Consider the following 12,516-nt stretch of genomic DNA (forward strand, 5'->3'; position numbering starts at 1 on the left):
CTTGAAAGTTTCCTGGACTGACACTTCCTGTGGGACACCCTCTTGAAAGGAGCAGTGGAAAGCGGGATCAGGAGGTCAATAGAATGAGATTTTAGGTATTGCAATGAAAGAAAAGGCATTGCAATCAAATAATGTGCCATATGTACACCCCACAGCAAACAGTTGGGAAGGTACAAGTCATGAGCACGCTGCTTCCCATTTCCAGGTCCGTGCGCTAAAAATTGTGACAACAACAGAAAAAAAGAAAAATCTGGGGCTGACATGCCCCACCTTGAACCACTGACGTTGCGGCTCAGGGCTCCACCGCGACTGCAGCGCGCGCAGCCGCGCATGCGCGCTTCTCACGGCCACCTCGCCTGCGGAATCGCCATGTGCAGTACGCTAAGCTTCTTTGTAGCAATCACTTACGCGCCTCTGGACTGCTTCGTGGAATCTGCCTAACGCCTCACAGTACAAGTGCAGCGCAAGTGCAGGCACTATATCCCCTCCAGAGGACCTTGCTGCTGCTGCGCTTGCATATATTCTGATTAGTAGTATTGCACGCTTTTCCTGCCAAGGGGCAAGGTGCGTCCTGCAGACGAGCTGCAAAAAGGCTGCCACATTGCTACCCCTTGTTGGACTCGCCAGATCCAAGCAAGACGTAATCAACCCTGGGCACGATGCTCAGTATATATACAGCCAACAGACGCCAAGCTCACTAAAATGTGCTCTCTATCATTTCTTGACTCTGCAATTTCGATCGCCCTCAGTTCTAAGGGAAAATCGACACCGAGCCCCGACGGCGGCCGGAAGTTGCGCGGCGGCTGCGGGAACATTGCTGACTCAGCGCTGACGTCAGTGGTGACGTCATCGTCTCCCAATGCCACGTCATACGCCCGCCCCGACCGCCGCTTTTCTGCCTGGACGGCTTGTGCCGCCTGTAGCTGCTGCCAGATGCTCTGCGCAAGATAAATGTGGCAGCGTGTCAGCATTACATGTCTGAAATGAGATAGAATCAGCAATGCCTCTCACTTGGTAACTTGCAGGAACCCCCTAGCAGAGTATCTCAGGTTTTCATCTGCATGCTGAATAAACTGAGCACCGTGCCCACGGCTGATTGGGCCTAGCTTCAATCTGGCTAGTCCAACAAGGGGTAGGATTGTGGCAGCCTTGACCTGCTGCTTGTCTAAAGACACATCTTGCCTATGGCAGGAACTGCATGCATCTATAGAAGTACAATGAAGGTCCTGCCAGTTTTTGTGCTGCCCACATCGCCAGATCAGGCGTACCTCTTGGAGTGCTGCCCCGCGCGTTCCGTCCCAGAGCTCCCTCCTGTGCGCGAGAGACAGCTCCACCTCTTTGGCTTCGCTGATGCCCAGTTCAGCCTCGTGGCTCTCCTTGTAGCCGTGCTGCAGCGCCGCCGCGCTCAGCACATGCTCCTGAGCACCCTGCATTGGATGTGCAGATTTAGCGCCTGCAGTCCGCATGCTTGTGAAGACAGGATGGCTTTGTGAGACTGTTGCGCAGAATGAAAAACATGATAGGCAAAAGAGATGTGGTGCCCAGTGGACAAGGGCAGACTATTGGGAAGATTGTGATCGTATATCTCCTTTCCATTGCAAGACATGTGAAGGTGATAGGATGAATTGATGGATTCAGCCACGCACTTCAGTGACTGGGTACACGGCAGGTTGGCCCAGAGAAGCGCTCAGAGGTGGGGGTCCCCAGCTGGCCATGGATGATCTTCCAGCTGCTCAATCAGCTACCTTCGTGCACTGCTAGCCGTTTGGCGTTCTGGCATGTCCCACAGCGTGCTTAGATGCCTTGGTTTATCCCAAGGACTTTTCATTTAGAATAACCAATGTCAATCATTTGGGTAATAAGGGGTCCTGCTTTGAAACCTGAGATCATAACCAGCCCGTGAATGTGCAGAGGAGACTCAGAAACAGTCCTCCCTTCACGGACAGGCTGCTGTACTGGCGTATTGAGGAAATACCCCAAACATCCACATGATCATATAACGATCTAGGAAATATTGTGAACATAGAAATCCCCAGACGTCAGTGCCAGACTCATGTGCACAGCATCACGTCCATCGAAAAGTCGATGCTCAGAGAACCAACGCCAAAGATCACTTGCCAAATATTACAAGCTGTTGATAGTCACATCTGCACAGCAGCTGTGGCAGTGAAGCAAAGCATCCTTGGAATTGTACGATGCAATCGAATGGATCAAACATTTGGCATCCAGCAAACCCTGCTCAAACCCTCTGAGTGGGAACAGCAGCTGCCGAGCAGCTTCCCTAACACGGTCTTTACGTTGAGACTGCGTCCCTTCTTCCGTCGTGATTCCGCTACAACCTGAATTAGCCCGATGATGTCGGAATGTTGAGTTATCTGCGACGCTTAGACAGAACTCACGTCCAATACCAGATTTGAAGGAAATCCAGCTCGCTCCGGCATGCGCCCGATTGGATTGATTCGGTTTATCCCAGCGCATTTCGGATTTGGGTGCTCTAGAATATTCCAATGCTCTTTATAGTGGGTGCCTTTGTGTGAGGGGCGAGATGCTTGCGTTTTGTCGAGGGTCTCGAGACCCCACGTCAGGCAAACGCAAGGATTAGTAGCTCAGCTTCGCGATATGCGAGGCTATACCTAGCCCAAGAGCTGGATATAGAATTTTTATTCAACCGGGTACTTTGACCGAAAGTTTTCAAAATGGAGTTTCGGCTCACCATGTGGCAGCGGATCAGCATGACTGCAGTCCTGGCTCTGGCCTTCTCAATGGAGCAGGCGGACGTCGGCGTCCTGCAATCCATGTACGGCCCCATCGGAAGATCGTTGCAAGTCTCTGCCGTGGCTCTCGGTACCCTCACCACCTGGAGAGGCGTCGTGCAGGTCTTGACATCTTCCCAATCACGCCCATGTGCCCATAATACCTGAAAGCCAATCGAAAGCTTCTGCATTCAATCCCGCCATGCGCTAATAAATCATTCGCTACGGGTTGTCGACCGTTTTAGGTCTAGCTGGCTTGGTAACGGTCCTTGCTGTGCACTGCAGGCCGTTGCAACACCTTTCGTTGGATCTGCTGGAAACGTCCTAAACCGCATATTCTTGGCCTCAGCGGGAACATTTATTTGGGGCATCACCAGCGTCGGCATGGGCGCTGCACACTCTTTCTCCCAGGTGCGCAGAATTATGTACATACACAACTCCCCTTCATGAACAGCATGGCAAAATGTACACCTCCCAGCATTTGACTCCTGTTGAAAGCTCTGTGCAGTAGACACAACGACAGAAAGATAAACCTGATGCTGACACTTGGGGACTTGTGTTTGGCAACTGATCACATCAGGTCAGGCACCAACTCAGCCCTTAGGTGGTTGGAAGCATTGTGATTTGAGCTGACTAACTGTATTTCTGTGACTGATCAAAAGCTGGGGTGGTGTCAGGCTGCGGCGTTTTCCAGCCTCAATGGGATCGGCTTGTGCCTGGTGCTGTCGTCAGTGCAAAGCGCGCTGGCTGACATCTACAGGCCAGAGCACCGAGGCAAGGCCTTTGGCGTCATGCTCACGGCTGCCTCCGCAGGTGGGCAGCAGGCTTTGACCAGGAGGCGTTTGACTTAATAATTTGACGGCCCTCCAGAATCCCTGATCGGAATGACACTTACGTTCAGTGTTAAAAGAATCTCTTAACAATTCTTGCAGCTTTTAGGAACCCTGTTGCAACAATCGTGGGCAGCGGTAGCCTGCAGCTTTAGCCCATGAACAGTCACAACACTCCCATGGATGTGCAATTTGGATTGTGTCAGAGTTGACTGCTTTTGTGCGATGCAGGCCAGATAGTCTTCAACTTCATGGCGATTGCAGTTGGCGGGAGGCAGGTTGGCAGTCAAGAGGTGTGTTGCTACTATATATCAGCTTTTGGAGGCCTTCACAACTACCTTAGCAAGGGTTTCATTGGGCCGTTGAAGCAATATGCCAACGTCCTTCTGCGCCCTATGCCGCTGTCACAAGCTTTGATGAACGCAATCCCGGAACGCAATCCCGGAAACAACCTTGGTGTGAGCCTGGTTAGGAGATTATTGTTATTACAGGTCGGCAAACCCAAAGCCAGAGGCCATAGGGCATACACGCAGGGCTCCTGCAGCCACATCTGCGGGGCCTTCATTTGTCTGCAGCCTATCACTCACTCGTTAGATATATCTGTCATGTAGGGGTGGCGTTTTGTATTCTACATGATGGCGGGGGTGGCCGGCCTCACAACCATACTCCTGCTCATCTTTGGCATTGAGCCGCGCAATTTAATTGCCAAGCCGCCAAAAGGTCCCAAGCCAAAACCGAGCAGCCCAGCACGTGGGACGGTGCAGCGTGGTGTAGGAGCCCTCAAGGTGGGCTTCACTTAAGACTTTTTCTAATCGCATGTATGTTTACTCGCGTTGAGAAGCATGTGCACGGTTGATTGGGTCTTGCTTGGATCTGGCGAGTCCAACAAGGCTTAGATTTTGGTAGATTTCACATGCAGCTTGGATGCATATGCACCTTGCCTCTGGCAGGAAAAGAGTTAAGTAAGAGTTGGAACAATAATATGCTCCTTGCACAGGCGACCTCAGGAAGGAAAGCAGCTTTGAGACGTGCCATGATGGCATGAGTCATATAGCTTTTGAGCGCACGTGTCTTTTGATGTGGAGCTACCTTTGCTGACTGCAGGCGATAATATCGGATGCGCACCAAGTGTTTGGGGTGTGGTCTTTTGTGGTCATCCTTTTAGCAGAAATCATTATGGTGTGCGGAGGCGCTGGTGCAGGCTACCAAGTGTTGTATTTCCAGGTGCGCTCCTTTTAAGATGCGGCCCTCAAACACCATTGAAATCTTAAAATATTGCAGTTGGAAATGGGGTCGTATCACCCTTGCACAAACTTTCAATCTCTTTGGAAAGCAAGGTGCTGCCATTTATTTGTGCTGATGTCAAATTTAAACTGCGGATACATTTGTGGCTCGCTATTTCACTCCAGCTGGCCGGGGGCGGCATAAACATCTGAGCACTATTCTTTGTTTTGATCGACTTCTGCGTTGATTTGGTGCATTAAGTATCTATATGTAGCGGTCTGTGCCTGTGGCTCTTCTGCAAACGCCTTGCCTCTAGCAAATTCAGTGGGTAACAATAGTGATAGTATTAATGTTGCTGAAATGTTCTTGTGTTTGGGTGTCCTTATGTACAGATCACGGGGTTCACTGATGTGGACACAGCTACGCTGAATCTGTGCTTCAATGTTGGAAACGCGGTTGGAATGGCGACTGGGGGATTTATAGGCGATGCGCTATCAACTCGATTCCCTCGGTTTGCCCGGCCGCTCGTGAATCAGGTAATATTGCATGCATGCGTACCACGTTGCAGGCAAAACAGGGTAAACATGCACTAAGGGAGGTCATCACTGATATTGATATCATCTAATGGACTTGTAGAAGGACCTGGAATGTCTGCAAGATCCGCAGCAAGCTTTGCAGAGCTTCCGCTTGGTGAATTAGTTAGCTTTCTTCCCTGTCATGCAGGCGAGCATGGTTATTGTTGCTCCACTGTTCCTCATACTCTACAAAGGCCTGCCAGGTGAGCATCCATTGCAGCTTCAGCAATCATGCCAGTGACTCTCTGACAGATCAGTCATTGCAGATGTTTGCAGATGTCCGTTATAGCCATCCTTAAATGCCTGAAATGGTGTGTCATTTAGCCCAGTGGCATTTCAGCTTGTAGTTTCCGCTGTTGAATGTCCCATTTCCTGCATAATTCTCACAAATTATGCACGAATGTACGAATAATGCATCCGTGATTGTCATGTTTGAAAATGGCATGCAGGTTCTTCTCTGCACACAAACGGTGTCCCGGGCCATTTGCACGACCTGAGCCGGTACGGGATCCTGCTCTTCTTCATGACGATTGTAGCCCCCTGGGAGCAGGCCAATAACGCCGCAATGTTTGCAGAGGTGAGCCTTTCTTTATCATGCTCCATTTCCTGTCACAAATGTCTACAAAACAGCAAGCAAGATTGCCTGCACGTGCTTGAAAGAGTCAGCCAATCAGGTGGGCAGGCAAAGAGCTGCAAGTTTGTTGACAAGTGGATATTCTGCCCCCATGTGCCAGTTTAGCATATTACTTTGCTGGACCTCACAAGAGCCCAACATTGCCAAGTTCCACGAAGAGTAGTATTGCCTCATGAATTTTATATTTGCACGCAAGGAATTTGCATCCCAAACAGAGTAGAGGAATTTTAGAAAGAATCAGGGGGCATAAAAAAGGGGGCAGCATGTGAAAAGAGGCTGTCTATATCTTGCATCTTTTCCAGGATTTCAGAAGCTGGGTTTTTGGGGGTGAGGCTATAGAAAGTGCGGGAAAAACGTTGATATAATTATAATTTGGTTGAGATGCAGTCTGTGCACTGCAGGTGCTGCCTGAAAATCTCCGGTCTTCAGGGTATGCATTCGACAAGGGAGTCACCGGGCTATTGGGCGCCTTGGCCGCTCCATTGGTCGGCCTTCTAGCAGAGAAAGTCTGGGGCGGTCATGGAATCACTGACAACTCAGCTGCAGCAGTAGATGCAGCAACAGATCCCAGTGCCCTACAAGCCACCTATGCCAAAAACATCCACAATGCAAGAGCACTGGAAAATGCGCTGCTGTCTGTCATGATTGCTGCTATGGGACTCCGTGCTTTGGTGTACGGTCTTTTGTACTTCACACTGCCGAGGGATAGAGCCGCTGTCCAGGAGAAGGAAGCAAGGAATTCTGGTCATCCTGCTGAGAACTTGGCAGGGACTCATTCTAATATGAGAAATTCTGACAGGCAGTGTGAGATGGAAAGGTGGGCTAGCTATCCCCCGCATGCAAGAGCGAGCGCTAAAAAGCATCAGGCAGGTTCAAAGTCTGAGATGCAGCGCTTTGTCAGCTTGCCAGACCCTTTAGACAGTCACCTCCCATGACATGATGTGGGCTTGTGTGGTGATCGCGTGATGTGCATTTGCTCATGTGATGACTGAAATCTGCGTGAATGTCTTCCTCAATAAGATTCATGTACAACTGAGGGTTTGACTTCGGAAGTGAGGTTCGAGGTGTCCGAGGTACCATATATTTTACAATTGCTTGATGAAGTTTACTTGTCTGTTGGAAATTAGGAATTGCGTTTCAGTTGTGCAACCTAATCTGTCCTGAAATTTCAGGACAGTCTAAACTGCCACGCTGGCAGTTTAAACTGCCAGCGTGGCATAGGAGCACTACTAATATAGTCTAGTAGGATTTACTAGGTTCCCTTACATACAATGCATGACACCTGTAGCGATTATTTCCTTAGCCATCATACTCTGTTTTGCGGTGGGAAGTCGTAGGCCTAGGTCCATGAAGGGCAGTCCACGAGACTACAAGATGTGCTTCACCCTGCAGTATGTGAGTCATGCAGAGCTTCTCTAGAGACGCTCACCTGTTGTATTGACCTTGACTTGCAAGACTTGCCCAAGTTGGTGGTTCTTGTGACAAGGGCGCGAGATGAGTCAAGCTTGCGCTGCAGTCCAATAAAAGCAAAAGGGTGACCAGGCTTGAGCTGTCTTGGAAGAGGTGCAATGATGGCACGCATGGCCTTTTGGCAGCCATGCAGGAGTGCAGCAAGGCTTGCAGGATGCGGACAGATGAAGTCAGGGAAGTAAGCACAGCAGTGTATCCCCAAGACGCATGTACGGTATCTACGGAGCACTGAGGCCTTGTCTCTGTCGCGCATGCAAGGGGTGTCTTGTCCGAGAAAGAAGTAGACCCTCATGTGATCGCTTAAAGTTGATTGCTGCCAATTTGTCAGGTATCTGGGACCACCGCTGTAATCTAGGGTACAGTGTAAAATTTACACTGGAAATGATGAATACTGTATAGCGTGCACTGTACAGCACATGGGAAGTAACAATTATTTATCAGGAAATTGCTCATTAGACAGATCTTGCCCAGCAAAAATGCAGCTGTCGTAGCTGACTTCAAGGGGAGCATGCGTTGCCTGTCTAGGCAACGGCGAGCATGTTCAGATCGAGAAGCATTGCGTGGAAATCACCAGTCCTAAAAGTTCTTATACCGCTGCATTACTGACCAGCAAAGTCAGAAATCATATAATACACTTATAAATGGCGAGCGCTACAATGCTTAATTGCACTGCGAGTGTGGGCATGCAGCGATCTACTCTGCTAGGGCAGAGGAGGGTCACTCTCCCCACAAGGGTATGACTCATGCACTGTTAGACTGGTGACGCTTGGATGTGTGGGTCTCTGGCAATATACCGCTTTTCAGTACCTCAGTGCATTTTGCTCCATAATATGTGATTGTCTTATCCTGGACAGTGCCGAGCTCAAGCGTGATGTATACCTCTGTAAAGCACTTACTTCTTTTCTTGCATTGAATAAGGTCGCGGTAGTCGCTTACTTGGGTGCAGTTCTGTCTATTCTTCTGAGACATTGCCAATCGAACGTATTGCCAGCAAGGCTTGTGTCAACGCCCCATGATCAAATGTGCCTTCTGATTGACAGATCCGGAGTGGAAGGATCTCGAGGTCACTGTCGGCAAGGACGCAGGCATTGGCAGTCGGCGACAAGGTACCAAACCGAACACCAGATCAACTGAAAGTGGCAATCTGGGCAAGCCTACTCACCTGAACAATGTCAGGAGGACTATCATGTAGCAAAGGGTGCAGAAAGGCGTATAGTATGACTTGAATCGATTAGAAGACGCAGTCAGGTGATCAAGCCTATGGAGAGTGTTCGAATTGTGTTCATCTCTTGCAGCTGCCAGGCGACATCAAGCTCAACTACTTCGATAAGGAGAACAACATGCAGGAGATCAGCGTTGAGGAGCTCACAAAGGGCAAGAAGGCAAGTTCTCTGCTTTTCTGAGCACGCGAGAAGTGTAGCACTGATAATGAAGCATACATCTGTCGGGGCCCTTCCTCGTGGTGCATCCGGTCATGCTTTAAGCTATCCCCAGTGATTGGGCAAACGAGCTTGCGACCTCAAGCATCAGCAGAGATTCAGTGCTTCCAACCAGGATTGTGTTTTATTCATACCACAATTGACGCAAGGACACAAAAGGCAGAGCACTGAGATGTGTGTGTGTGTGTGTGTGTGTGTGTGTGTGTGTGTGTGTGTGTGTGTGTGTGTGTGTGTGTGTGTGTGTTTCCCTGTCTACTGTATTTGCCGTACTGGGTTGCAGCTCTATTGGCAGGATGATCTTACCGTGTGTCTTATGTCAGAGTGTTTAGATGCCGTGCCCGGCGCTGAATCTTAGAATAAGAGTCGGGCATCGGATCAGGTCTGAAGATAGCCAGAAGCGATGTGAACTGACTGACTGCCTGTGTCGGGCATCGGATCAGCCCTAACTCGGCTGGAAACGATGTACCATACTGGTCACGGTAAACCGTGCACAAATTAATTGTTTAAAACCAGTATTCTGATTTCTCTGACTGTGTCGGCGCAGACGGTCATCCTGGCAGTGCCAGGGGCGTTCACCCCAACTTGCAGCCTGAAGCACCTGCCTGGCTTCGTGGAGAAGGCGGAAGAGATCAAGGCAAAGGGCGTTGACACGATTGCATGTGTGGCCGTCAACGATGCCTTTGTGATGGACGCGTGGAGCAAGAGCGTGGATGTTGGCGACAAGATCCTTATGCTCGCGGATGGCAGCGCCATTTTCACCAAGGTACATTTCAACACCGAAAACCAAAAAGAATGGAAAGCATTTATACAGGTGGTGCTCGAGATACATGGTCCTTAGGCCTGGAAAAGGAGGTGTAAATGAAGAAAAGAACAATAGAAAGGCTGGTAACACTCAGTGACCTCAACATGAAACCATTTTAATTGGTTTGGTAAGCGGCGCAGCCGAGAAGGCTGCATGCGCAACCAACTCCAGTCCTTGAAACCAAGCTGCTGCTTGTTTGTGAGCTGTTGCACTGTTCACCAAGGTACAGAATTCGGAACTAAGATTCTGCATGGGCATGAAACCTTGCGCTGTCATCTGCATCCTACATGCACGTGGAGCCCTTTTCAGCAGTGTTTGAAGGCCATGGGCCAATTCCTCGTGGAAACATATGTTTGGCAGCTGCGCCGCCTGGGTTGATGAGGTGCTTGCCGTGGGTGGCAGAGTGGTCTTCTTAGCAGCCTGCCCATGGCTTTTTGGGATCGTGGTTGGACTTGGCAGGTTTCACGCGCTACAGGTTTCTTGTCAGCCTAGACATGGACACCGTCAGCTCAAGCATTTTCACACTCCTGGCCGGAAGCACATGCGAAAGAATATTGTGATAAGCTGCTATGGGGTGGGTTCAGTCTAGACAATAAGCTGAGAGTATTTGTGTTGTGGCAGGCAATTGGCGCTGAGTTGGACCTGTCAGACAAGGGGCTGGGCATCCGCTCGCGCAGATTCGCCCTGCTGGCAGATGACGGCGTGGTGAGTCACTGCTCACGCTTTCCCGCACAATCTCAATTTGATTTTGTGGAAAATCTGGCTCATGCTGCAGATCAAGTGTTTTAATGCCCTGACAATACAGCGATTGGAGTCCAGTCCTCGCGAGGCTCTAGCTCTAGGTTGGCGACTGGATTGTAAACTGCGTGACTGTGGAATCAACATGGCGAGGCAGTGATGATTTGCACAGCACAGTGTTTGCCAGCTCAGCACAGCACAGTAGTGACCAGATGTATACTCTCTGTCACGTTCGCAGGTGAAGGAGCTGAACCTTGAGGAGGGAGGTGCTTTCACAGTCAGCAGTGCAGACACCATCCTGGCCGCACTTTAAATTTGCGGCTCAGCTCAGCTCCCTTGCACTCCTGCAAGCAGTCCGCCAACTTGCTCGAGATGGCCAGTATAAAACACTTCAGGGCACTTTTGTGTTGATACTGATCAGCAGCCGAGCCTTGCTGTTGAGGACGATAGGACCTCTTGCGAGCGTGCAGGCCTCTATAAGATATAAAGTACATAAAAAATACAGAAAAATAAGCGCCCACAACAGATCCTTGAGCTGTGCATGTGCATGCAGTGCAGAGATCGCAAGTGAAGGGTCTTGCATTCTACACAGAGTGTCAGTGTTTGAGAGGAACCTTGGGTATTGGGGTTGGCATGTGTGCGGCACGTTGCTGATGAAAGCATGAAGAGGTTGTGCAAATAATCGTCCCCACATCGGCACGGCACAGTTTTGTAGGTTGTAGAGAGGATGACATGCAGTGTTGCTTTTTCCAGCAAGAGTGGAGCCCTTGAAACGAACAGGAGGCATAAAGAGCTGTGAAACTCTTCACAGCAATATAGGTGCCACTGGCTGGCATCAGCGTTTTCTCAAATCCCACCGAGGGTGTAAGCTTGGATTGCTGCATAAGTCAACATGACTGCGAAACTGATCCCATCTTCTGGTTAAATCCGCATGCGACGAGATTGAAAATTTTCTCGCATCTTGCAGATTATGAAATGAGGGGCGTTACGATGGCGTTACGCAGACGGGCAGGAGACATCTGCGAGATCGAATCTCCGCTAAGCCTTGCATTCGAGCAAGTTTAAGCTTCTTGACCAGTTCTATTTGGCTTGAGTGGCGGTGAAAGATTACAACTCGCAAAATCCGTCCTGAAACGAACAGAATGGTCGCTGTGCTAAACTTATTGAATGAGGAAGAGGTTCGAGAGCTGCGTACTCTAAACATCGATGAATATGCACCTCAGGATCCCCAGTCAATTATGTCGGTTCCGATTCCAACTCAAGGTGAGCTTTCTCATTTTAAAACTCAAGAAGTGTTCTAGTGAGTTCAAACAGAGGCACTGTGATCCATTGTATTCAGAACAACAAGCAAAAGCCAAAAAGACCATTTCTTTTCCTTTGCAGGAACAACAGGCTTCATTGACGTTCCGAGCAACAACTACCCATTTTATTCTGCAGAAGAAAAGTACAGGCCAGTCATGCAACAGGATAGTGGCCAGCTCTCAGGTTCTCCCTCGTCCTCCCAACAATTTCCCATACTTTAGTAACTCTCCATTATCATTCTACCAACACTTGTCCATGCTTCAGTGCCTTTCCAGTGCTTGAATGAATTGCTGGCACGCGACAGAGTGGAAGAGGATGTACGAGCCAAGTGCAGAGCAAGCAGAAAAGGACAAGCGCACAGCTTTCACCAGTGGTATCCCACATGGTGTGCAGTCTACTAGACCCCTCTCGTTTGCAGTATCATGGTGTCAATGATGATGTGAAGGCGATGCAAATGAGGAAAGCAATGATGCCCAGTGAGAGTCAATAGGCTAGGGCAGAAGCACCAAATTCCTCTACCGCATGACTGGCCACCGTGGTGACCTCTTGATGCTTGACAGGTTCCCAACAAGACGAAAGTCAGCATATCAGCAAAGATCAGATCACATTGAAGTTTGAGTCAGACAGTATCAACGTACAGGTGCGTATGGTCGTATGTATCCTCCTTGTGCAGATGCAAGGCGTTTGAAAATGACCGAAGTCCAGCTTGAAAAGGTTGGGAGTCAACCGTCAAAAGCATCTCAGAGCGA

The 12,516-nt window shown here is 49.6% G+C and overlaps 1 protein-coding gene across 1 annotated transcript; it reads left to right on the forward strand.

Moving 5' to 3' along the window:
* Positions 1 to 8,067: 8,067 nt before the first annotated feature.
* COCSUDRAFT_29496 (Redoxin-domain-containing protein) lies at positions 8,068 to 11,349 on the forward strand. The gene is made up of 6 exons (XM_005646594.1): positions 8,068 to 8,220; positions 8,527 to 8,592; positions 8,782 to 8,868; positions 9,470 to 9,688; positions 10,349 to 10,432; positions 10,704 to 11,349. The coding sequence occupies exons 1-6, from the start codon at positions 8,128 to 8,130 to the stop codon at positions 10,776 to 10,778; spliced, it is 624 nt and encodes a 207-aa protein (XP_005646651.1). The 5' UTR covers positions 8,068 to 8,127; the 3' UTR covers positions 10,779 to 11,349.
* The last annotated feature ends 1,167 nt before the right edge of the window (positions 11,350 to 12,516 follow it).

Source organism: Coccomyxa subellipsoidea, assembly GCF_000258705.1.
Source record: "Coccomyxa subellipsoidea C-169, whole genome shotgun sequence".
Lineage (NCBI taxonomy): Eukaryota > Viridiplantae > Chlorophyta > Trebouxiophyceae > Coccomyxaceae > Coccomyxa > Coccomyxa subellipsoidea.